The 25,775-nt window shown below is 48.2% G+C and overlaps 1 protein-coding gene across 3 annotated transcripts in view; it reads right to left on the bottom strand.

Annotated features, from left to right (window-relative positions):
* The window catches only part of Lcmt1 (leucine carboxyl methyltransferase 1), a 58,827-nt gene that overhangs the window by 22,351 nt on the left and 10,701 nt on the right, over nt 1-25,775 (bottom strand). For all 3 annotated transcript variants that reach the window (XM_013504899.1, XM_005405127.2, XM_005405126.2), the window contains exons 2-6: nt 19,290-19,381; nt 18,386-18,507; nt 13,182-13,258; nt 11,365-11,426; nt 5,313-5,415 (exon numbers count right to left, since the gene is read on the bottom strand). In XM_013504899.1, the coding sequence (XP_013360353.1) occupies nt 5,313-5,415; nt 11,365-11,426; nt 13,182-13,258; nt 18,386-18,507; nt 19,290-19,381 (456 nt within the window). The remainder of the gene's footprint in view (nt 1-5,312; nt 5,416-11,364; nt 11,427-13,181; nt 13,259-18,385; nt 18,508-19,289; nt 19,382-25,775) is intronic.

Genomic DNA, 25,775 nt, shown 5'->3' with positions numbered 1-25,775 from the left:
ACTGAATCCAGCAGAAAGGGCATTAAGTCCGTCTGGGTTAGAAAACATCAAATATCAGAGGGCAAAACGCTGAAAAGAAGACTTTTTACAAATAATAATGATCCATATCTAAAACTGAGGCTGTACCACCAGGAATGGTTAGAAAAGGAGGTGAACGAGTAAAAACTGATATTCCCAAACCTGACGTAGTAAGTCGCTAACTAGAGAAACTAGCTTCAAGAGGCGGCTCACGCTGTAATCAGCACTCCGGGAGGCTCACGCGAGGCTCACGGGAAGCTTTGTAACGCAAAAGGCAACTACTTTTACCTAAAATATTACGTGAAGAAGCTAGGAGAAGAAGACGTTTTAGGAAAGGTGGCATTTTTACTTTTAATGTTTCAGAATTACTTAAACATTAAAATATTTTAATGCTATGTAAACAGCCATTAGCATTAATATGTCATACTTTTCAAAATATAAATGAAATACAGAAAAGCCAATCCATAAAGTAAAACATAGAACACAATACAGAAGAATTAAGCATGTAATTCTAATACTTATTTTTGTCATCTTGATTTCTGAAAGCAAAGTAGACGTCCCTGTAAAAGCTGGGCCGCTTTAAAGCTGGTTATGTCCCTGGTCCTTCATCTTATCATCAAGAACTATAAGTTGCTAACACCAAAGTTACACTGAGACGTGACTTACTTTCTGACCCGCTACGTTCATATGCATTATTTCACTGAATCTTCAGAGCTATACGGTGGCCCCTTCACAACAGTGCAGGAGCCAAGCTGAACCCTGGGCAGCTCTGGGAGCCTCAGTTACCACGCCCCACCCCTCTCCACCGGCATGGGAGCCAGGCTGAGCCCCAGACAGCTTTGGGAGCCCCGGTGACCATGACCCACCCCACCACCACTGCAGGACTCACACTAAGCACCAGGAAGCTTCAGGTCCTGGCCCTGCGACTCCCACACCATCAGGGGAGCGAGGCTGTGCCCCAGGGAAGCCCCGGATTTTCTAAAATGACAAAACCAAGAAGCAAAATGCAATCTCTGCACTGCACCCCACCCAGAACAAGCCCAGGAGACATGGACATAGAAGAGCTCAGAAGTCACACACCTGAAATCTCTGAAATGATAGCAACTGAAGTAAAGAAACAACTTTAACAGGCCATAGAAGACATCAGATCAGAAATAATCTCTCAGCTAGAAAAAGAAATGACAACCATAATGAAACTATTCAGTGCATCTAAAGAAGAGATAGATGAAATAATAAAGGAGCATAGAAAAATGATGGAAACCATGAATGAATAATACAGGAAAGATTTAGAATACATGAAACAGATTCAGATATCCAGGAAATTAAAACTTCCATCAAAAGCTGGCAAAACCACTTGACTGAAACTGAAGATAGATTTTCAGACCTTGAAGACAGCATTGCAGCTAATGGTCATGAAAGGAAAGACTGGGGGATGGGGATATAGCTCAGCAGCACAAGCGCCTGCCTAGCAAGTGCAAAGTTCTGAGTTCGATTCCCAGTACCCACCCCCCCAAAAAATGAAAGGAAAGACCTCTTAAAAATAACAAGGAATAAGGAAATAACAATTCAACAGCTGCAAGACAAAGCAAAGAAAAACAAGGTAAGGTTAATACATGTCAATGAAACAGCAGAAGTCAAAACAAATGACATAAAAAGAGTATTTGTAGAAGTAATAACAGAAAATTTCCCAAGCACAGAAAAAGAATCTGAAATCTACAGATAAAATGAGGCATATAGAACTCCAACTAGCCATAACCAAAATAGATCTACGCCCAGACATATAATAATCAAGATCTAGGAAATTCAGCAAAAGAACAGAATATTAAAAGCTGTTAGAGAAAAGAAACAAATCACCTATAAAGGAAAGCCCATCAGAATCATGGCAGATTTCTCAACACAAACCATCAAGTCAAGAAGGGCTTAGAGTGAAGTATTTCAGGTCCTGAAAGAAAACAACTTCCAACCCAGATTGATGTACCCTGCAAAACTGTCCCTCAAAATTAATGTAGGGGCTAGGGATTTAGCTCAGCGGCATAGCGCCTGCCTGGCAAGCACGGGGTTGTGAGTTTGATTCCTAGTACTGGAATAAAAAACAAAACAAAAAAATTAATGTAGAAATAAAATATTTCTACAACAAAGAACAACTGAAGACATTCATGATCACCAAACCAACCTTACAAATAGTACTAAAAGACACTGAAAGAGATAAAAATGACCACAATTTCAAGAACAACAAGAGAAAAGAACCACCAGGCAGAGCAAGCAATTAAACAGAAGGAAAAAATAAGGAACCAACAGCAGGAAAATAATATGACAAAGACAAGCCAATACATACCAGTTACAACCATTAATGTAAGTGGCCTCAATTCAACAATCAAAAGAAGCAGACTGGCAGAGTGGATCAAGAAACAAAATCGAACAATACACTGTATACAAGAAACATATTTAACTCAAAAGGAAATTCATAGACTGAAAGGTAAAAGATGGAAACTCTCTTTAAAATGAAAAAAAAAATTTTAAAAATGATACAGTGATAGAGTTTTTAAAACCCAATTCATAAAGAAGAAACTATGGCTCCAAGAACAAACCATTAAAGATGGCCCCTGTTAAATATCTGGTAAAGCTGGGTGTGGTGGCATATGCCTATAATCCCAGCACTATGGGAGGCTGAGGCAGGAAGATCATTGCAAGTTTTGAGACCAGCCTGGGGTACAAAGTGAGCTAAGGCCAGCCTGAACTGCATAGCAAGACCCTGTGCCTCAAAAACACAAAAAAATTTTTTTAAATGTTTAAATAAATAAATAAATACATACTTGGTAAACAGCAACAAAGGAAGCATCTAAACCCATGCTCTCCTGATCCTAAAAGGCTGCTATGGCTGCCTGTGAGTATCAGCTTAACCTATCTTTTTTGGTTTTTTTTTTTCTGGCTTTTTGAGACAGGGTCTCGCTATGCAGTTCAAGCTGGCCTTGAGCTCACTTTGTAGCCCAGGCTGGTCTGGAACTCACAAGGATCCTCCTGCCTCAGCCTCCCAAGTGCTGGGATTACAGGCATGCGCCACCACGTCCGGCCTAGCCTATCACTGATTTACACTAACATGTATGGAAAAACATGAGCCCAGGCCCCAGCACCCTTGAGCATCAAGACTCCCATTGAAGTGTACAATGGGGTCCTCAGTGGAAGAAACAGGCGTTGAGGACTCACTTTGCAGACTGAGTTTGTCATTTCTTATGCCGCAGCGAACGCCTGGGAGAGCTGCTTATTAAGAGAAGAGGTTTACTCGGCAGAGTTTCAGAGCTTTCAGCCTAACAGCTTGGCTCCACTGCTCTCGGGGCTGGGGTGACGCAGGACGTCGGGGCAGGAGCACACAGTGGGAGAAACCGGTTATCTCAAGGCAGGGAAGCAAAGACAGAGCAGAAGTGGCCAGAGTCCCAGTTCCCCTGGACTGGACTCCAATGACCAGAGATCTCCCCCTGGATGCCATCGCGGAAGGCTTCCCCGACCCCCCAGTAAGCAGCACCACACACTGGGGACCCAGACTTTACTAGATGGCCGTAAAGAACAAGAGAAAAGATGAAATCTACAGATTGCTTCTCTGAACCCTCAGTGAGACAAAGATCCAGAAAACAAAACTGGAACGACAATGACAGGTCCGCGAGAGCCGTCTCTAACCCCGGACAGGCAGCCTGCGAATCCCAATGAGCACCATGTAGATGATAACTGCGGGCTAAACAAGCGCTTCAGCAGGTGGAGAGAGCAGCAATCGTCACATGAATGAAAGACGAGTTAGAAAGACCCACGAGCGTTCACCTCCCTGAGGCCACCTCTGCGTCTGTCCTTAGTCTTTATCCGCCTTCCCTGCTGCTCAGAAGAATGGGGTCTCCCCCGTCCTCCACAGCTGGACCACCTCGGTCCACGCTCTGCACCCTCCCCCTCCACCCCGGACTGTTCTAGCAATGATTTCCCGTGTTGCTAGTTTCTTCATCTTTGCTAATGATATTTGCCTCCAACTTATTCTTTAAAATAATATTCCCTCTACCATGTCACCTTTACCTCTTTAACAACCTGATTTTGACCACATCGTTACACTAAAACCCTTCATTTCCCAGGGGCACCCACACTCAAGAACTTAGCACAAACCCTAAATATCTCCGCAGTGTAAAGATGTCATTGTAAAAACACAGCATCCTGAGGGCTTTGGTTTTAGGTATCTGGTATCATACTACGCATAAATGTGCTGCAGCTTAGGGGCTGGGGATTTAGCTCAGTGGCACATTGCCTGCCTGGCAAGCACAAGGTTGTGAGTTCGATTCTCGGTACTGGAAAAAAAAAAAAAAAAAAAGTGGCTGGAACTTGATCTCTTCCTCTCAACATTAGGCTTTTGAGCCCCATCCTCAATGATCTAGGATATGCATTTTATGCTTTATTGACTCAGTCAAATTTTCTGCTACTTGAATGCCTGCAATGAATGAGCACACCCCATGATCGTGCTTACAAGACCTTCTCCAGGGCACATGTCCAAAAGTGAACTGCTGTGCTCTCTGGCACACATATTTACACGTCTACTTCGGACTGCTCACTTCTACTTGCTATACCCATTGGTGTGTGCTGGTTCCCCATCCCCCACACCCTTGCCAATGATATATGGTCACACTAACGTATTTCTGCCAACTTAGTGGGAGGAAATAGAACTGCATCTGATTACATCTGAGGATCAACACTTCATACAATATTCACATAGTGTGTACTCTAGTATCTTACGAGTCTCTGTTTCTTCTTGGAGCTGCCTGGCCATTTCTTTTGCTCATTTTTTTATGGGAATTTTTTATAGCACTTATTCTTTACGATATTCTAAACTCTAACGCTGTGCATGTTACAACTATGTTTATCCATACAGTTAACTTCTCCCAAGCTTTGATATTAGGCCCCAGTCTTTTCAAGAGTGACACAGGTGACCGTGATGTAGAAAAAGACATGAGAAAGTGCTGCTCTAATATTTTAGAAAGTAGCCGGGTGTGGTGGCTCATACCTGTAATCCCAGCACTCAGGAGGCTGAGGCAGGAGGATCGTTGTGAGTTCGAGACTAGCCTGGGCAGAAGTGAGCTCAAGGCCAGCCTGAACTGCATAGTGAGACCTTGTCTCAAAAAGAATAAATAGATAAATTTTAGAAAGTACTAGAGGTAGTGGTGACATGATAAAATTTACAGAATAAACATGGAAGAAGGGCATCATACTGCACTTCTCGTAATTAGCACGAAATCCCAAATACACAATAGGTTAGAAAAAAATCTCACTGTGTATTCATGTTACATTTCTTTAGTTTCTCTTCCAGTTCAGGTAGTTCTCGGAGATCAGCTCCAATAATGGCGTATCTCTCTGAATCCAGCACATGCCCATCTGCAAATGCAAGAAGAGATGATCATTTCAACAGAAATCAATCCTGAGAGTTTCTTTTTTTTGTACCAGGAATTGAACTCAGGACCTTGCGCTTGACAGGCAAGCGCTGGGCCACTGAACTATTTCCAGCCTGAGATCATTTTAATAGATAAAGCGTCTTCAAAGTTAAGGTAACTTATTTTTCTCATTAAAAAAGACATGTTCATTGTTTAGAAAAAGAAAATCACCTATGATAAAGGTAAAAAGGAACCCAAATCCCATCTTCCAAAGATAACTTAGTGTTTTGATGTGTGACATTCCAGCCTTTCGTCCTTTGTTACATTTTTGTTTAACCAGGAACTGAACTCAGAACCTCCTGCTTGCCAGGCAGGTGCTGGGCCACTGAGATGTATACACAAACACACACACAACTCCTTCTCTGCGTGGGTGTAGACACACACACACACACACACACACACACCCTGAACCACGTAAAACCTGTTTTGAAAGCTGCTTTTCCTACTAACAGCAGCATCAGGAATGTCAATCTCTATAATGATTTTACAGCATTCCGCTGAGTGGGAAGCAACATAATTTATTTAGCTAATTCCTCAAAAACAGATATGTAGTATTTCCAAGTTTTCTCTAAGCCAGCTGCGGTGGTACACACCTGGAATCCCAGCACTGAGGAGGCTGAGACAGGGGGATCACCAGTTTGAGGCCAGCCTGGGTTACACCGTGAGTTCAAGGCTAGCCTGAATTACATAGTGAGACCTGCTTTAAAAAAAAAAAGTAAGCTGGGCATGGTGGCTCACGCCTGTAATCCCAACACTTGGGAAGCTGAGGCAGGAGGATCGTTGTGAGTTCAAGACCAGCCTGGGCTACAAAGTGAGCTCAAGGCAGCCTGAACTGCATAGTGAGGTCCTGTCTCAAAAACACACAAACAAAAGTAAACAAGTTTTCTCTATCTTAGGTACTGCAATGAGCATCACAGTATATACTCATAAAGGACCTGTCTAGTTAGTTCCTTAAAGTAAAATGTTCAGCGGGATTAAGAGATGAAGTGTGTGCCTGGTTAACTGAACACCGGTGCCCACTGGCGGGCAGCCCTCTCCGTGCCACACCAGTCTGTGACTATGTTTTGCCTAAAGCAAAACAGCCTGTGTATTAACGCCTTTGCAAATACACGACGGCACCTGTGCAGAACAGCCCAGCAAGGCGGGGCGGAACGTGTGCGCAGCGGGCCTCAAGCTCTGGCAGCCATCGGTCACCTGGACGGCCTGCAGGAGCTCAGACCACAGGCTGCAGGCGTTTCAGATTCCCTAGGTCTTCGCATAACGGGCGCCTGCATTTCTAACACACTCCCAGGTGTGCTGACGCCGAGTCCGGGACTGAGCTTTCGGGAGTCCCGGTGCCCACGACGTGACGCTGGCAATAAACTTGGGAGCTGAGGGCACAGGAGCTCGCGGAGCTAGTCCCGTGTCTGCGCGTGCCTGGAACGTCCTTCCATTTTTTGAAATCAGTACAACTGTGTAGCACACAGTGCTCGCGTTCCTTGTGGGGAGTCGGCACATGCACACAGCATCCTAACTTTTTTCATCCCCCTTCCCCTTCCTCCCTCCCCACCTTCAGCCGTCTCTTGACCCTCCTCCTCGATTTTTTCTTTTTCTGTACGTGTATGCAATTTTAGCAGAACAATATGGTTTGATTATTTACTGCAGGCATTACTCTCAGCTTTCTCAACGGCACAGACCGCAGGGCTGAGGGGCGAGGGGAGTGGTACGGTATCACTCTTGTAATTCAGGTTCTCTTGACCCTCAGAACCCTGCACCAAGAAAAAGAAAAGAAAAAAGAACTACGCCAGGCACGGTGGGGCACACCTGCTACCCCAGCACTCGGGAAGCTGAGAAAGGAAGATGGAAGGAGTTCAAGCCCACCCTGAATTACGTTGTGAGACTGTTTCAAAACCCTGAAGTAAAATAGAAATTTTTTAAATATGGAAAAGGGCTGGGGAGGTAGCTCAGCGCAAGGCTCTGGGTTGAATCCCTGTGCCGCACCAAGAGAAAGCTGAACTCTAACACGTAAGGCGGTTCTCCCTTACAGTCTTCGTCTACCCCTTTGGCTGCTTCGCCTGATTCAAACACAGTAGGCCACTCACTGCAAGCTGAAAGTACCTCCTAGGAGCTTCTTACATGGCAAGAAGGCAAAAAAGGGCAAAGAGGGACCCCGAAATCTGCCCTGGGAGCCACAATGCCCCAGCCAGGAAAATAATATGAAGTAGATGAGGCACTGTTAGGAAGACAAACAATTCCTTCATGTGTGCCTTTGCGCAAAAAACAAATATAGTAATAACGAGTTTGTTGCAAATGAGATTTTCCACTCCTGACCAGAAAACCCAAACAAACAAAAGCATTCACCAGATATGTGAAGCGCGCAAACAGTAGTACGTGCTTTCAAAACAGCGGTGCAGAAGTGGCGAGCAGCTAGCTCAGGGGAGACGTGACTCGATTAGGGTCTCAAGTCAGCGTGTACAGCGACCACCACGCCGCGTCACGATTATTCCTAAACCGAGCGAGAGGGACAGCAGACGTGAGCGTGGACGGCGACCTGAGGCCAACCTGAACCTGGGCCACAAGTGGGCACGCAGGAAGAGGAAAACACCGGCGAGGACCCTGAAGGCCGCCCTCGGACAGGACTCGAGGACCGGATGGACACACCCCCACCCCACCGCTCAGACGCTCCCTCCGCGTCGGCCTGCCCCCGCCGTCTGGAAACAGGAGGCCCGCGGTCTGTCCTCAGAGACCACCTCACCACTCTGCAAGAAGTGCGGGCATCTGCGGAAGGCACAGGCCGAGCGCGTGCTCCACAGGCGTTTTAACATTCTGGGGAAATACGCCCTTTTTACGGAAATTTAGCACTGGCCACAGACCATGGCGCAACAGAAAAGCCTGGCACGTTAGTTTCTGAGCGCTGGTTAGAAAAATAACTTCTCACCAACACGAGAATCATAATGCCTTCCTTTTCTCCTCAGTTCTATTTGATAAGAAAAACATGGAAAAGAGCTCCCAGTGCTTCGTGTGACACAGAAAGCCTTTCTAACGGAATGGACACAGCCAATTCTGGGAAGGCACTTTACACTGACTTATAATCTCTGTGTTGCTACTAGTGGTTCTTTCTGTGATCAACACTTCTTTAGAGGACTCACTTCTAAGAGGATTTATGCAGAAGAAACCCTGAAAGTAAAAACACAACAGTAAGATTTAAAAATTAAGAAGCAATTTATACATGGCCGGAATGAAAAGACAGTTATGAAAATCCTGGTTACACAGGCTTGGCCATCCTGCAACTAAGACGATAGTTCCTGCAGAGGGCAGCGTGGCTGCTAGGGAACACGTGGCAATGTCTGAAGACACAGCCCCAAGGGCACTAATGCCAACTAGAGGGCCAGGCCCCCGGACGCTGCCAGACGTCCTACAATGCGCACGACAGCCCCGCCACGGAGGATGTGGCCCTGTCCGTCCACAGGGCCCACAGTGAGGAGCTTTGTGGTAAACTGACACACACACACTCAAGGTCGCTTGTCAGTACTCGCTTGTCAAAAATCTTCAGTAAGGATGAAGCGAGCTCAAAGCCAGCCTCCGTCAGCTTACCAGGACCCTATCTCAAACGTTTTTAGAAAGAGCTGGGGAAGGCAGCTTCATGGTCGTGTTTGCTCAGCTCACTGAGTGCCCGGCTCAGGCCCTGGGTTCGGTCCCTGGCACCATGAAAAACAATCTTTTAGTCCTAACTGTTCCCTGATAGAGCAAGTAGAAAGGTGCAGAGTGAAACCCTGGCCTTGCTCATGCGGAGCCGGTCTGTGTGGCTGGACCACAGCTACGGCGGACGAAAACATACTCAGGAGGCACACGGAGGCTTGACGGGCCATGTGGGTCTGATTCAGTGGGAGGTTTAAGAAGGGAGGTAAGTCAATCCTGATTTCCTTCTTAAAACTTTATTCTAGCCGGGCATGATGGCGCACGCCTGTGATCCCAGCACTCGGAAGGCTGAGGCAGGAGGACCGTTGCAAGTTCAAGACCAGCCTGGGCTACAAAGTGAGCTCAAGGCCAGCCTGAACTGCATAACGAGACCCTGTCTTAAAAAGGCAAAAAATATAATAAATAAATTTTAAAAAAGAAAAGAAAAAGAGAATTGAAACGCAGTTAACCATATTTATTAGAATTCATAACCTTCAATTCTCTGAACTAGCAACTTCTGAAAACACACACATACATATATTTGCTACAACATTATTTAATATAAAACCATTAAAAAGGCAGCAATCCAAATGGAAATCGATAAGGAATAGCTTAATGAAATTTGCACATAAAGGAGTATCATAAAGCCATTAAAAATAGTAAGACAGACTGATATTCTTGCACATTGAAAGACGGTCATGATTTATTAGGAGATGAAAAGCTACAAAACAATGTAGATGAATTATTCACTGCTTATTAAAATTGCATTAAATAGATGTATAATGGAGATTCAAAGCCTTCCCTGCAGACCATGTGCTGACAGCAAAGCGTGTGGAGAACGAACAGCGGAAGTGGTGAGAAAGAGAACAGCCCGGCAAGTGGCCAAAGCGGAACAGGTGCTGCTGGCAATTCCGCCTTCGCTCCTCCCCCGGCCAGGGAGGACACTGCGTGCTGACCACTGGACTCCAATAGAGGAGGAGGACTGCTGCACTACGGTCGTGCTGAACCAGTTCACCTCCTTGCCTGCCCCTGACTAGACTACCCGTGCAGGCCACCCTCTCTGAGCACGCTTCAGGACGTGAGAGATTCCTGGAATTTCTCCGTCAGACACAAACTGAACACAATGGAAGACTGTGGTAGAGAATCCTTAAAACAAAATTTGGAAAGCTAAAAAATGAAGGAAGTGGTGTTATAAACATTCATAGTTCAAAGCCAGGCGTGGTGGCGCACGCCGTAATCCCAGCCTGGGATTACATTAATCGGGAGGCTGAGGCAGGAGGATTGTTGCAAGTTCGAGACAAGCCTGGGCTACAAAGTGTGCTCAAGCCCAGCCTGCATCACAAGACCCTGCCTCAAAAAGACAAAAGAAAAAAAAATTCACAGTTAAATGTTGGGCAGAATGCTGACTGTAGGAGGCAGGATAGGGCACTGTGAAAAGATTCCGAACACCCTCAGGGCCCTGGGCGCCCAGACAGATGAAAGATGACACAAATGGAGCCGGTCAAGTGTAAGCCAGCAGAGAAGCGCCTCCACTAAGTACTGCTATGCAGTTTCTAATACGGCCACGTTTTGATTTTTCCAAGCAAAGCTGAACACTGAGATTTTCATGAGAAATCTGTTTTTGAAGTACTGGTAACTAACCCAAAGTCATTCATAAAGAAAATTTAACACTGGAGGCCTGAGAACACCTAAGAAGAGTCACACACAAGTCATACGAGAAACTCAAACTATACATAATAAAGAGCAAAATAAAAGATAGGCAATAGAAAGCAGAGAGATCTTTTTCTTTTTTTTTTTTTTCTGGTTTTGGTTTTGGTTTTTCTCCAGTACTGGGAACCGAACTCACAACCTTGCGCTTGCCAGGCAGGCGCTTTGCCGCTGAGCTAAATCCCCAGCCCCTCAGAGAGATCTTTTTCAAATTGGAAGGGCATCAAGAGATGGAGCGGGGAGGGAGCAAGGATGAAGAAAAGCCCGACATCTGTGACGGGTGCGGACCAACTCCCCACAAGGAGTAGAACCATCAGGTAAGGCAAACGTACCGAGAAATAAAACTGTAAAAGATAAGAATAAAAAAAAAGGTGATTTAAAAATTCCTTCATGGTACCAGGGACAGACGCATAAACACGCAGCAGAGAAGAAGAACGTTTGGATAACACAACACACACATCTTTCAGAAGGCGAAGACAGCAGGAATGTTCCGTGGCCCACGCTGTGCTCCTTAGGTGGAGGCACTCACCCATGCGAAGTGTGTCCTCTGAGTGCAGCTCTGCGATGGGCTTGGCTAGAGCGGGCTTGTTTCTGTGACGGAAAAGAGCAGGAAGAAAGGTCAGTTTACCCATGAGCTCAGCAAACTGAACGCCAGCGCCCACTGCAGAACCGGCAACTGCAGGATGACTACTCCTTATCGGAAATGCTCGGGACCAAAACTTGGACAGGTTCCAACGTTCAGATTTGGCGACGCCGGCCCTGCACGGGCCTCTCCAGTTCAGTACCCCTAAGCTGACAAGACGCTCAAAAATGCTCGGATCCAAGCACTTTGGATTTCAGATTTTGGAGCAGAAGGTTCAACCTGTATATACTGCTACAGCTTTTAAAACAATTATATTTGACTCTATACACATATAGTGAAAATTCAAGATGCCCAGGTCTCAGGTCAGTCAGCTCCGCATCATGCTTGGCACGTGATACCCAAGGACACATCAGTCATGAAGTAAATCCACTCAGAAACAGGTAACGCTAGGCTAGCAAGGATTTTCTGTGTTTTGGGGCCATCTCTAGCTCCTTGCTTATTCTCAAACAAAAACTTTAAGACAGTTGTGCTTTGTCGTAAGTTACCACAAGGACTGACCTTTAAACCAGAAGCTTTGCAACACTTATACCCTAAGTCCCTTACTCCAACAAATGCAAAAAATCATAAATTGGGAACCAAATTCAACATCCCAACAAGCATACACACACACACCGATCTGTTTTTCCTCCCAGAAAACCATCTCAGGGATGAATCCAGCCCCCACTCCCCCCATTCCACTCGCCACTCCCAACTGAGTAGCATTTTGCAGTTCCAAAGGCATCAGATTTTGCCTTTTTTATTTCCAAGAGAAGATTCAATACAAAATATAATTTACATGAGGCAAAACTGAAAAACTTACTTTCATAGTACAGACTAGAGGAAATAAAGCTTAAGAAACAGTTCTGACTTGAAAGGCTTGGTATCTTTAAAGCACTAGCAAAAATGTTTACATCTGTTCCTCTTCTTTAAATATAAAAATCAGGATTTAATTAAATGACTAATTTGGGGGGACAGTGGTAAAAAGTAATAAAAACTACTGCAAAGCCTTGACCAAGGGCTCAAGCCAGGGCTTAAATCTCAGCTCCACTCTTTAAAATTGCCCAAGACGGACTCCTCCTCTGCAAAAAGCGGGCAGAAACAGCACTTATGGCAACCCGAGGGAAGCACTTAACACAGGCCTGGACAAAGAAAAGCTCTCAGCAGCCAGGAGGGGCTGAGGAGGGGGATCACTGTGAGTTCGAGACCAGCTTGGACACAGAGTGAGACGCTGTCTCTAAAACAGCAAATAAACTAACGAAGACAGGCTCTCAGAAAAGGTTAGCACACTTGTCATCTACAGCCATGCAAACGCCTTGAAGACTGGACTCAGAACGGCTTAACTATAATCTCCTCTTATATATGCAGTTACACACACAAAAAGTCGCCGCACCTATTCTGGGTCAGGTTCCTTTCCACGTCCTTGGGATAAAGAATTAAACGAAACACACATAAAATTTCAAATTATTCATCTATGATAATATACCCTTCCACTGCTCAGAGAAACTGCACTAACGGACAACTGAGTCACAACACAGGGAGGAGTGCCGCATGGCGAGGGCCGCACGGCACACTGATCGCGGATCCAGAGCAAGAACAGGAGGGGAAGTGGGGCCAACGCAAAGCAGCGCCCTAAGACGCGACCTGCAGCACTCACACCTGCCAGCTCGCGAGACCTGGGGCTCAGCGCCCCCTGGCAGCTTCTCCCCCAGCACAGCAGCACTTACTTGATGTTGTGGAGCTTTCTCCTGACTATCGTTGGGAAGTCAACTTCAAAGTATTTGCTTGGGAGAAGATCTTCATCCTGGGGGAAGAAAACTGTAAAATTACTTTTTCACTCACAATACCTACTGACTGTTTTCCACGTATTCAGGCCCAGATGCCTAACAGCAAGAGGGTTTTAAGGATTTTAAGTCAGAGAATGACACCGTCAGAGATGAACTTTTCAAGTTATTTTGGTCTCACAGCAAGAGAATGGGTCTACGAGAAGCAAGAATGGATGTAGTGGAAAAATTAGGAGGCTTCTGCTGTCGTTCAGGTAAGAAGGTCCAGGAGCTGGAATTAGAAAAGGGGTGACTAAGATGGAGGTGAGGGAGACGTGAGGAACTCGGGACGTAGAACACACAAGGGGTGTGTTTAAGTAAAAATAAATTTATTACCGTGGAAGACAATGCCATTAATCTCCCTTAACCTCCCTCTCTCTGAACATACATATCCCATTGTTCTTGCCTCTTTCTGAAGCAATTCTGGAAGTCCTCTTTCATGAGTGTCTTCACAAGGTGTGGGCAAAAGGCCAAAGAATGCCATACCAAGCGCCACCCAATGGAAAGGCAGGCACGTGACATTACAGTGTGGCCTCAGCTACCTGGGTCATCAGTTCTGGCACGGTGGGACTTCTGGCCTTTCCCCCAGAGTCAAAATGAGCATGAAAGGCAAATGTTCTGAATCAACTCAGGACCTCAAGGAAGCCACCAAGCACAGCTAAAGACACCCACGAAAGCAGACGTCCAGAACTGCTTCACAAAGTGGCAAGCATGGTGGGATTAGTGCGTTCAAAGAGGGGGAAGTATTTCAAGAGTGATTCATGGCAATGCGTTTTTTACATAATAAACTTTTTCAAAACATTAAATAATCCTTGTATCTTTTATTATACCTTATACACAGTGTTCCAAAAGCAACTTGAGACAATTTAGAGAGAGTCAGGGAATCAATACAATGAGTTCTGAGCAGCGTTTTGGGGATAAAATAATGTAAAATTACTACTATGACAGCACTGCATGTGATGGCACACACCTATAATCCCAGCACTCAGGAGGCTGAGGCAGGAGGATTGTTGCAACAAGACCAGCCTGGGCTACAAAGTGAGCTCAAGGCCAGCATGAACTGCGTAGCAAGACGCTGCCTCAAACACACACACACACACAAACACACTCAGACACACAAACCCTGCTATGAGAAAGCCCCACACAGAGTGAGGGCGAGTATTTCTCGGCTACCATCCTTCTGTGACAGCCCAGTATCGTGCGGCACTTTGGAGCTCCAGGGCAGGGCCTGAATCCACACCCGCTACTTACGGGCTGCGAGGCCCGGCAGAACCGCCTAATGCGCTGGGAACAAGGGGTCTCCATTTAAAAAGTGGGGAAAACGGTAACACCTCAGAGGGTTGTGAGGATTCCTGGGGGACCCACGGGGACACGCAGAGGAGGACCTGAGCCCGGTAAATACCCTTTGGTGCCTTTTCTTACAGACACAGGTGTGGAGATACGGGTCCTGGCTCTGGATCCAACCCTGCTTTCTCAGTGTGGGCCGCAGTGAGACGCACACACACACCCTGCTTCTCTTCCTGCCCTTCCTGGTGTGGTTGGCGGCTGTAACCCCTGTCCAGCGACCCCCAGGCCATCCTCGCCTTCTCTCCGCCCTCCCCACGCCTCTGTCACCCATTCGCTGCTCACACAGCCGTGCTGGCTCGACCCAGTTCCCTCCACTCCTGCCCCACTCCGTCACCTCGTGCCCCGGCGGTGACGATGCCCACCTCGCCTCGCAGCGGCTCCTGCGCATCACCTCTGGGGACCCTGAGACTTTGCAGGAACAAGGCCCAGGCTCCCCTCGGCGCTCCTGCTGGGCTGCTCTTACGACCCCTTACATTTTTTACAAGAAAGGAGAACGGGAACCACTGATACCCTGAGCGCGGTGACTGTGAGCGCCACTGGTGCGGGGCGTGATGAAGGCAGAGGCAGAGGCAAGGAGGATACCCGTGAGCGACTGAGTACACAAGAGAACCACCTAGGAGCCAGTGACACAAAGGCAGACCAGGTATGGGGGCGCAGAGGAACACTCAGCTGAGGCAGACACGTCAAGGACAGCAGAACAGGGGCGGGAATCACCACCGATTTCGGGCAGGACAGTGACCCTCAAGCACGAATATGTAAGATCCAACTACGCCCACCCACAGGGAGGCCGGGCCTCAGCTGCAATCCCAGGGGAGCTGGCGGGGGGCTCACTTTTCTGAACTGGGAAGACTGTCTCCTGGCATGCACGGGGAGACCTGGGCCCATGACGCTCCCCGGGCCACACCTGAAGGCACAGCTCACGCTTACAGCCTGCGGAGGTGGACTTAGCAGAAGCTACTCAAAGGTTTGGAGGGTGCGTGTGGAGGAGACAGGGAAGTAACTTGTGCTAGGAAACCTGAGACTGTTTAAGAATGCCTACTGGAGGCTACGGCTGCATCTGGCAAAGCACACACACAGCAAGCAAGAGGCCTCGGGTGCAATCCCATCAGGTACAAAGCAGCATTCCTTTCTGCATGCAAGAAGCTCCGGCTCCCCTCCCCGGCACGTAGGCAGTACAGGAAGTGAAGGGTCGCCTAGAACTCCAGCGGACAGTGAAAACAACGAAAGACAAATGCACGGATGGCGGAGTCCTCCGGCTGGCACAACGGCTTCCTCACTCAAGGGCTGGCCAGGCGCCCGCTCACCGGAGCCGCCTGAGAATCCGGAGTGAGCAGCACGGCAGAGCGGGCGCTGCTGAAAAGCACCTGGGAGCCTTCGGGAAGCAGCTTCCTCCTCGGCGGCACCGGCAAGTGATGCCTCAGGTTTGGACGCTGTGGTTTCCCCTGGCCTTTGACGTTTCACTTGCAGAGTCCGTGTGTCACGGGCTGGCAGGGAAGCCTCCCGGACTGGCCAGTGAGCACCAGTAACAGAACACCGTTCGCACACAGAGGAGATGCGACACGGCGGGCTAGTTCACAGACCGCCAAAACTGACGCTGCCTCCCCTACACACCTGGTCCTTTGTGTGCAAACAAGACCCCAGGGACATCAAGCAGCTGAGGAATGCCAAGTCTAGCGGTGCACGCCTGCACTCCCAGCACCCGGGAGGCTCAGGCGGGAGGACTGGTGCAAGTTTGAGGTCAGCCTCGGCTACATAGCTCTCTCAAAAAAAAAAGCAGCTGCAGCACCTTAAATGGTTTCATTTACCCCTTCCTCCTTTTGCAGATGACACCTGCTCTCCTACAGATGCGACTCTCCAGCCATACAAGCCTCGGCCCTCAGGTCACACAGGAGCTCACGCAGCGGTGGCAACAGAGAGCCTGTGACTCACAGCTAAACCTGTGCAGGTACAAGAAGGGAACCTTCCCAGGGGGAGGTGTGCAACACAGTCAGATCACGGGCAAAGCTTTCCCTACACTCCTATGGAAACACATATCTCTAAAAAAAAGATGGGCAAACACTTTCTGAAATGAGCCAGAAAATACGTATTTTGTGCTCTGCAGACCAGATGGTCTGTGCTACAATCACTCAGCTCTGCTGTCATCATTGTCATATGGCTGCTAAACCACAAACTGCAAACAAATGCACATGGCTGTGTTCCAATAAAACTTTATTTACAAGAAACAGGTGGTGGGCCAGACTTGGTCCATGGCCTACAGTGTGCAATTTCTGCTCTAGAAGAACAGACAAGAAAAATATCTATAAATATTTCAGAAGAAACTTTGGACCCTTTCTCCCTGACGAAGAGAACGAAATGCTTCAGGCAATCCAGTTTCCAATAAAAAATAAAAATTTCACAAAGGACTTTCAGACATTGTAATTTTCCTTCCTTGCTACTGATAAAACGATCTTTTTTTTCTTGGAAGATGGACGTTCATCTCAACGTACACTGCTCAGAAATAAAAAATGTCAGACTTATTAATTATGCACCCACTACAAGATGGGGACAAAGATAAACCATGGGACCGGAGGCCTCGGGCCCAGTGAAGAGATTTCTCCACAGGCCCCGTCAGCACGGCACAGCGCGGCCCCTCCGCAGAACCTGCCCAAGTCCTTACGCTGCACCACGAGACGCTACATTCCAATGGCACAGCAGGCCTACACAAAAGGGAGGCTGTCAGCAGCAACACAATGCGTCCCACGGCGCCCACGAGGGGACACACAGGTAACGCGTCGGGGACCGGGGCTGACGCGCTCACTCCCAGGTGTGTCCTGGGAAGACACCACCTCTCGCAACCCTGTCCCCAGGCGAGACCCCCCCTCGTGTTCTCACGTTACTCACGAGGTCAAGCGCACACAGGCATTTCACACAAGTGATTCTCTACAAGAACGCACAGGCAGCCAACGAGCCCGGGACCGCACGGAGGCCGCCGGCCTCTCCTGCAAGGAACAGGCCTGCGAATGCTGACGACCGAACACGTCCTTGTCAGGCGAGCCGACTGGGGACAGAAACCCTGCAGGTCGTGTGGCTCCACACACTAATTTCTCTTGGTCCGTGCCTGCAAGGAGTGTGGGGAAATGGACATACAATCGCCGCCACATGACCGACCTCACGGGAAAAACAAGACAAATCTACACAAACCTACAAGAGAAAATGCAAGCAGGGCGAAAACTGCGGGGCCAAGGGTTAGCAGTGAGAACCGAGGCTGGGGGTCAGAGAGCAGCTCTTCACCCCGGGTCTTGCCGCGGCCTCGAACCACACTCATCTCCTCATGAGCGTGCGCATCAGAGCTGCTCCCAAACCCGACGGGGAGTCGGGGATGCGTGAGAGAAAACCACACGAGGACTTCGCCTCCCAGCATCGCCCCTCAGGCTCGCCCCCCTCCAGGTGTCACCCAGCATGCTTCCTTGCGGACCATGGACTTGTTATTGTCAGATGACGGATACGCGGGCACTCACCCAGCAGCTCCGCTGGGCCCACACGTCCCGAAGGAAAGCTATGGAATCTCATTATAATTCCACGTGTAATGGAGCACAAGGAACCACCTCATCTCACAAGGGCCCTAGTGCGCTAAGAACACGGGACAGAGGGTGCGGGCAGGGCTGGGAGACAGGAGGTCAGTGCCTGCCTTTTGGGGGATTTTTAAAATCTGGAACCAGGCAAACACATCTGAGCAATGAAGCAGAAGTCATCGGGGAGGTGACAGGGAAACACCAACTTACCTTTAACTTCCAGAAGGTGGTATCCATCCCAGCCCCGAGGTTGAGAATCTGACAGCGACACTCTGTCTTCCGGAGGAAAGCTTTTGTAAGCTGGCTGACACCCTGGACTCGAGCAAAATAGCCTTAAGAGAGGACCAGAGAAACAAGCCGTCACCAGGGAGCCCGCCAAAGCCCAGCCCACCAGCGCCAGGGGCCGTCAGGCGTCCCCAGCTCTGCAACACTGGTTAGAAAACCTGTCTGCAGACCACAGGAGAGTGACAGCAAAGGAGTAAGCTCTCGTCTGAAGGCCCGCTGCTTTTAAAACCTCTTTGCATTTCTTCCAGAACTCAGCCACAGGCCCTACGTTAGGGGCCCAGATTCCCTGGAGACGAGAGAACCACAGTCCCCCAGCCAATCTCTCCGCGGGGCTGAGGATACATCACGCTCCTGCCTCGAACCCTCGGACTTCCTAGATGGAAAGTACTCAGTGACGCTGCTAACATTATAATACCTCCCGTGAACAGCTCACAATAAGTGACGCCTAAGTGAGGTTTTGGGTTTTTTGGAGGTGGGCTTGGTTTTTGAGACAGGGCCTCGCTGTACAGCTCAGACTATCCTTGAACTCACTAATTAGCACAGCCCGGCCGTGAACTCTTGGGGATTCTCTCGCCTCAGCCTCCCAAATGCTGGGATTACAGGCGTGCACCACCACACCCGGCCATGAACATAGGAAAATGACATGAGATTATCCAATAAAATGTCAGTAACATATTGTTTTTCATGTATGTTAATAAAGATTAAAAAGTTGCACAGCACATCACGCTGGTAATTAAGACATAAGACTATTCATCTTCTGCTCCCTTTAAGAAAGGGTCCCTCAAACCTAAGGCCTCCAGGTGACAGAGAAGTGGGGGGTGGTACTTGCCTCTGTTAATCTCAGGGGCCTTCCTCTCTTTACACGGTCTCACGAGGTGCTCGATGTAGGGGTCGTGCCAGTAGCCAACGCTTACTGCATACCTGAAAGAGACGCAAAGGCCGCAGGAAGCAGAGATTAGTGCAGGCACAGTCTGTAGGAACCGACTCGGTTCCTACCCAGGTCTTCCACCGCCAAGTTCACGGGAACCAGGTGGAGGGTCCGGAGGAAAAACCAGGTACTAAAAGGCCAACACAGTAAACGCGCGTGTAGTACTCTGTCACACCTTGGCAGGGGCCGGGCTACTGAGGACGGAGCCCAAGGCCTCCGCCTGAGCTCACCCCAGCTCTTTTCTGAGGCAAGGTCTCAGTAAGCTCCCCGGGCCGGACTCACACTTGTAATCCGCTGCCGGCCTCCCAGGGTGAAGGCACCAGCACTGCGCCAGGCTCCTCCCACCCTTCCAGACTCCTCCCCTTCACACGCTCATCACACCGCCCATCACGTTTCCCACGGCCGTCACCCCTCCCGCCCTTCAGGTTCTACTTCTACTCCCAGCGCCCGAACCGCTAACCACCTCAGCGCACACTTCCTGGAGAAGACCTCGGAGACCACAGTGAGGAAAACAGCGACACGTACGCGAGAGTCCTACAGCTCAGAAAACACCACGACGGCCGACTCGGTTCCTACCCAGGTCTACGCTGCAAAGAGGCAAAGTTCCCATGCTCTGCGCCCGGGATCGGACACCACGGCTACCCCTGATAACCTCCTGGCAACCGCGAGGAGACCCACGCCTGTAGCCTACGCTACCTCTCAGGGTACGGTTTATGAGACGATAAGTATCTTCACCATTTCTGAGGCCTGAGTCAGGCTTCTGTTAGTCACAGCCTAAATCATCCTAACTGATGCCTCAGTCCTATCTCCACTTCCACGTCCCTGGATAACAAAGCTGAAATCTAAGGGGCGGGGCGTGTTCCATCTCCCAGTGGATTCCTTTCTTTATGGTACCGGAGACTGAATCTAGGGCCTTCGCACTGAGCTACAGAACAGCACCACTGTTTATTATGAGAGAGGGTCTCATTATGTCACTAAGTTACCCAGGGTACCCATATCAGGACATACCGGCTGTGCACTGGAACTTGTGATCCTCCTGCCTCAGCCTCCCAAAGTGAAGCGATTATAGGCGTGAGCCTCCCTGCTACAGTCAGCGCTGAAGGGCTGGGTGTGGTGGCACACGTCTATAATCCCAGCACTTGGGAGGCTGAGGTAGGAGGACTGCTGTGGGTTTAAGGCCAGCCTGGGCTACGTAAGCGAGTTCAAGGCCAGCCTGTACTACATAGTAAGACCCTGCCTCAAAAGTAAAAGAATACAGTCAGCACTGAATTGCGTACCAACGTCTCTCTCATCACGTACAACCATAAACACGCATGAGGGACGACATGGCTTGGCTGTTCAGGGGAGCAACTCTACAGAGCAATCAGCCCACTAGGAGACAACATTTGCTACGTAAGTCCAGGCTGCTAAAAGGACCACAGAACGCTCACACTTTAATAGCAGTAAACACGCTTAGTTATCGGAAAGTGTTTTCCAAACAGTGAGTTGTGAACTACAGTGACATAAAATCAGAAAGTGTGCAAACCTGCATTTTGTAAAACATGAAAGAGAACAGGGTAAACCAGAAAATATTAGCATGCGTCACACACGGTGAGGGTAAAGGCTGTTTCCCGCCAGCTTCGTTTGAAGTGTGTGTTGGAGGCCGGGTACTACTTTCCCGAGGCCGGAGGAGGAACACTTTCAAAGGAGTCTTCTAGCGCCACCTAGTGGTAAATGCCGTATCTTACAGCTGAGGCAAGAATGGTTCTTTCCCACAGGGAGAGGCGTTCTAGCCTGCAGGGTTGCTAACTGCAGCTCCCCACTGTCCGCACAAGCAGCCAAGGCACAGAGGCTCGGGGCACAGTGCTGGGAGCGTGGGAAGAGGCGGCGTCCGGCACCAGCGCCGAAGCTCTGAAGGGAGACGTGTCCCACTTCAGGACACGCGGGCTGTGCCCCGGAAAGTAAGATTACAACACTCCTACAGTGACACACTGGCCAATCACTTAAAATAAAAAGCAGCAGACAGACGTGGCAAGGTGCTCAACAGAGGTAAGAGAAAAAAGGGAGACCAACAGCATATGAGGTGGGATTCAGAACAGTGACGGTTTACGTTTTTAAATTTACCACAGTGAAAATCATGTCGCCGTCAATCCCCGCAACATAACCTCCTCACCTCGAACACGCCTGTCCCATCCTTCCTGCCACTTGGAGCAGCAGTGCGGAGGCCCTCGCTCACGTCTTTCACTGCGCTTTCGCGGTTACCTTGATGTCCTAACCGATACCAGACACTGACACTTCATGGTCATGCTGACTTTGGGGAAGACCAGAAATTGCATAGTGACAGATCGTACACACACATATATATACACCCATGAACACATCTGTGTGGTTATGTTCTGCAAATGTATTCATGGGTGTGTGTGTGTATATGATTGAAATATAGGGTGAATGCTTAAATTTTTAAAAATTTATTATCGTAAAAGGCGCTTTGTCATTAATCCCCCAAAATACACCCCTCACTTTGATCACTCTTATCCCATGCTTTTCCTCTTTCAGAAGCAGCTCTGGTAGTCCTCTTTCATGAGTGTCTTTACAAGGTCTGATCAAAAATACAGTGAGTGCTGTGCCAAGTGCCATGAAATGGAAAGGCAGGCTCATAAAAACACGAGGCTGTGTCTCATCTACCTTGTCACTGGATCTGGCACCACGCAATTTCTGTAATCCCAGCACCTGGGAAGCTGAGGCAGGAGGATCACCTTGAGTTCAAGACAAACCTGGGATACACAGTGAATTCAAGGACAGCCTAAATTACATACTGAGACCCTATCTCAAAACACACACACACACACCCCAAAAATTTGTACACAAGTCACAAAAGAAACCAGTGATCAACTACACAAAAATTTCAGCCTGCATGATCCAAGAAAATACAAAATAAAAGCAAAAATGCGAAGCGGTACTTCTACCAAATTGCAATAACGGTACTTTTCAACAGAACTTGAGTTTGGAGAGGGAGGAGGGGCAGGGTGCTGCAGCAGCACCAGCAGAAATCAGCTGGCAATCTTGCCGCAAGGCACTGTGGGAACAAGGGCACACAGTCTGGAGTACATCACACACAATCACAGAGCATCTCTTCTTGAGGGGTGTGTCCTGAGCAAAGAAGCCAGGATGAGAAAGACATTTGTCTGTAAGAACACAGAAGGTGAAATTAATAATACCAGGCAAATAAAGTACAACAAAATTATATGTACAAAATGTTTCCAATTTTGTTAGAAACTACATATACATATGCACAAGACTACCAAACGCTCAGCGTGTTATCAAAAGCACGTATCAACATCCCTTCTTTAAGTGTATCCTGACTTCAAGATTAAAACCCAAATTCAAGCCAGGCAAGGTGGCACATGCCTGTAACTAACTCCAGCACTCTAGGAGGCTGAGGCAGGAGGATTGCAAGTTTGAGCCGACCCTGGGCAATTTAACAAGTTAGCAAGACCCTGTCTCAAAAACAGAAAACAAACAAACAGACAAACACCATACCTCAAAATAAAAATAAAAGGTCTCAGGATGTAGCTCAGTGTGAATCAGGCCATGGGTTCAATCCCTGGTAAAAATATATAAATCCATACATACTGATTCAAAGAATCAAAGCTCTCAGATCTGGAAAGATCTTAAAATACTTCCCCAAGCCTTTATTCCACCCACTACTGCTTCCCACTTCCTGATATGCACCCACCACCTGTTCAGTTTATCAATCCCCAATCACTGGCTTCTGTCCGTTTCGTTCGTAGTCAGGCTGACACGCCCCCTGGTATTCTCTAACGCAGCACTGTAATAAACATCCGCCTATTAAAATACAACACCCTGCGCACTACCTGAAGTCACCATTCCGCCCACGGGAACACCAATCTGGTGCCACCACCTCTCCATTCCAGACGCGTTTACTGAGGCACCCTACTCGCGAGAGTGTCCGTGAGAACAATGGGCCCTTGTCTAAGCGGTGAAACCTCCAACAGGCTTCAACCGAGGACAAGGGCCCCTGCTCTCCCAGCCTGAGAATCCCGGCTGGCGTCGCTCGTGTTCTTGCGGACACTCCCGAGCTTGCTGTCTGCCTGGCACGACTCCAAAGGCCTGGCAAACAAGAACACAAGCACCACCGGAGCAGCCCAGGAGGAAGGCGCTGCTTGACAGACAGAAAGCCAGGTAGCTGCCTCAAGCAGCAGAACCCGCTCAGTTAATGTAGAGAAGCAAATGCTAGTCTTTGCAAACCTACTTTCCCCCGAATTCAGAACGCTCACACTCTCTCGTTTCCCTCCTAACACCGTGGATGTGTAAGTGGCATCTGTGTGTGTGTGTGTGTGTGTGTGTGTACAGACATGTGTGTGTGCTCACAAAACTCAACTGACCAGCTGGACCTGGCAGCTCACGTCTACAACCCCAGCACTAGGGAGGCTGAGGCAAGAGGATCGCCCCTGACTTTGCGGCCAACCTCAACTATACAGCAAGACCCTGTCCCAAAAAAACAAAAACAAAAATAATAAAAAATCAACAGACACTCTTAGCATTACAACTCCAAGTTTGGGCATCTCGCGTGTGGACTTTGAGATCCTGTACTGCCCTCAACTTTAATGCTGTCCTGTTACTTCTTTCAGCGTCATCTTTGGGGTCTACTCCCTGATGGCCTCATTCCGGGTTTACACATGGAAAGCAGGAAGTAAAACCTCAAGGACATACTCTTGTATTCGTTGTCTTTCCCAGGAGCTGAGGACACCTGCCTGCCCTTACTGGCTTCACCACTGGAAGCCAGTGAAAGACTCACTGGCTACAGCACACTTCCGTCCCAAAAGGCTACTGGTTTCATCTTTTCGGGTGGGGGGGTGTATGGAGAATCAAACTCATGACCTCATGCTTACCAGGCAGGTGCTATGCCGCTGACCTACATCCGCAGCCCCTGGTTTTGTCTTTGGTCTTCATGGAATATCTAGTTATTTTATGTGGATTAATATGACCTGACATGCCCTATGCCCTCTTACTTACAGGAGAAGCTAAAAAGTTGACCTCAAAGAAGTGGGTGTGGTGGCACATGCCTGTAATCCCAGCACTCAGAAGGCTGAGGGCAGGAGGATTGTTATGAGTTCGAGGCCAGCCTGGGCTACGAAGTGAGCTTGAGGCCAGCCTGAACTGCAGAGCAAGACCCTGTCTCAAAAAGACAAAAAAAAAGTCAAAGAAGTAGACCTCAAAGAAGCAGAGAAGAGAACCTTGCTTGCCAGAGCCCAGGAGGAAGGTGGGGGCGAAGGGCAGAGAGAGGCTGGTTAGGGGTCCCGGGGTCCGGCTGAACAGAAGGAACAACTTCTCACGTTCCACAACACAGCAGGATGAGCCCGGCTAACGACGACTAATTAAATATTTCAAATTGCTCAACAGAGAGGACATGCAACGTTCCGAACACAAGGAAATGAAAACTGCAGCTTTCCAGTAAGTTGAAGACTTGGGAAAGCAGCAGTCCAGATGCTTCGCGTCTCGATATACGTTTTAAAGTGAACTCGCTAATTTCTTCATAACAAGATGAACAGGACTTTGATGAGAACTGCACTGACCACACATTCACCTGGGGGGAACGGAAGTTTTAACATATGTTTGATGTATGAAAAAAGCGTATCTTCCACTCAAAGTCTTTAACCTCTCTCTGCAATAGTTTATAATCTGTGTAAAGGTGTTTCATATCCTTCACTGGATTTACTCCTAGTTTGTTTATGCTACCAAAAATCATATTCTAAAATTTTACTTTCCTATATATATGTACACACGTCTGACAAAGGGTTCCAATTCTGAGTATACAATGAATTCAAACAAATCAACATCATCGACAAAAATGGACAAAGCCTTGAACGGCACGATGGAGGAATGGCCAGTAAGTACGTGAAGAAGCGGTTAACACCAACAGTCACCAGGCTTAATGACTTTTTTTTTTTGTTTTTTTTGGTTTTTCTCCGGTACTGGGAACCGAACTCACAACCTTGCGCTTGCCAGGCAGGCGCTTTGCCACTGAGCTAAATCCCCAGCCCCGCAACAGTCACCAGGAAAATATAATTTAACAGCATAGTGAAACACTATTTCACACCTAAGAATACCACGTTAACAAGGATACTCAGCCACTGGAGCTCTGACACACAGCTCGTGGGAAATGCAATCCGATAAACCATTCTGGAAATTAGTTTAGTAGTGAAGTATCAACCTAGTCATGACTAAGCAACTCCACTCCTAGACAAGAAGAATCCAGGAGAAAAAAAAAATTCAAAAATGTTCAGACACAGGGATATAGCTCAGTAGCACAAGCTCCTGCCTGGCAAGTGCAAGGTCCTGAGTTTGATTCCCGGCACCAAAAAAAAAAAAAAAAAAAAAAAAAAA

This window comes from Chinchilla lanigera, unplaced genomic scaffold (genome assembly GCF_000276665.1).
Source record: "Chinchilla lanigera isolate Chin_1 unplaced genomic scaffold, ChiLan1.0 scaffold00092, whole genome shotgun sequence".
In the NCBI taxonomy this organism is placed as follows: domain Eukaryota; kingdom Metazoa; phylum Chordata; class Mammalia; order Rodentia; family Chinchillidae; genus Chinchilla; species Chinchilla lanigera.
Note: the sequence above shows the minus strand (reverse complement) of the source record. Positions and strands in the feature narration are given on the sequence as shown.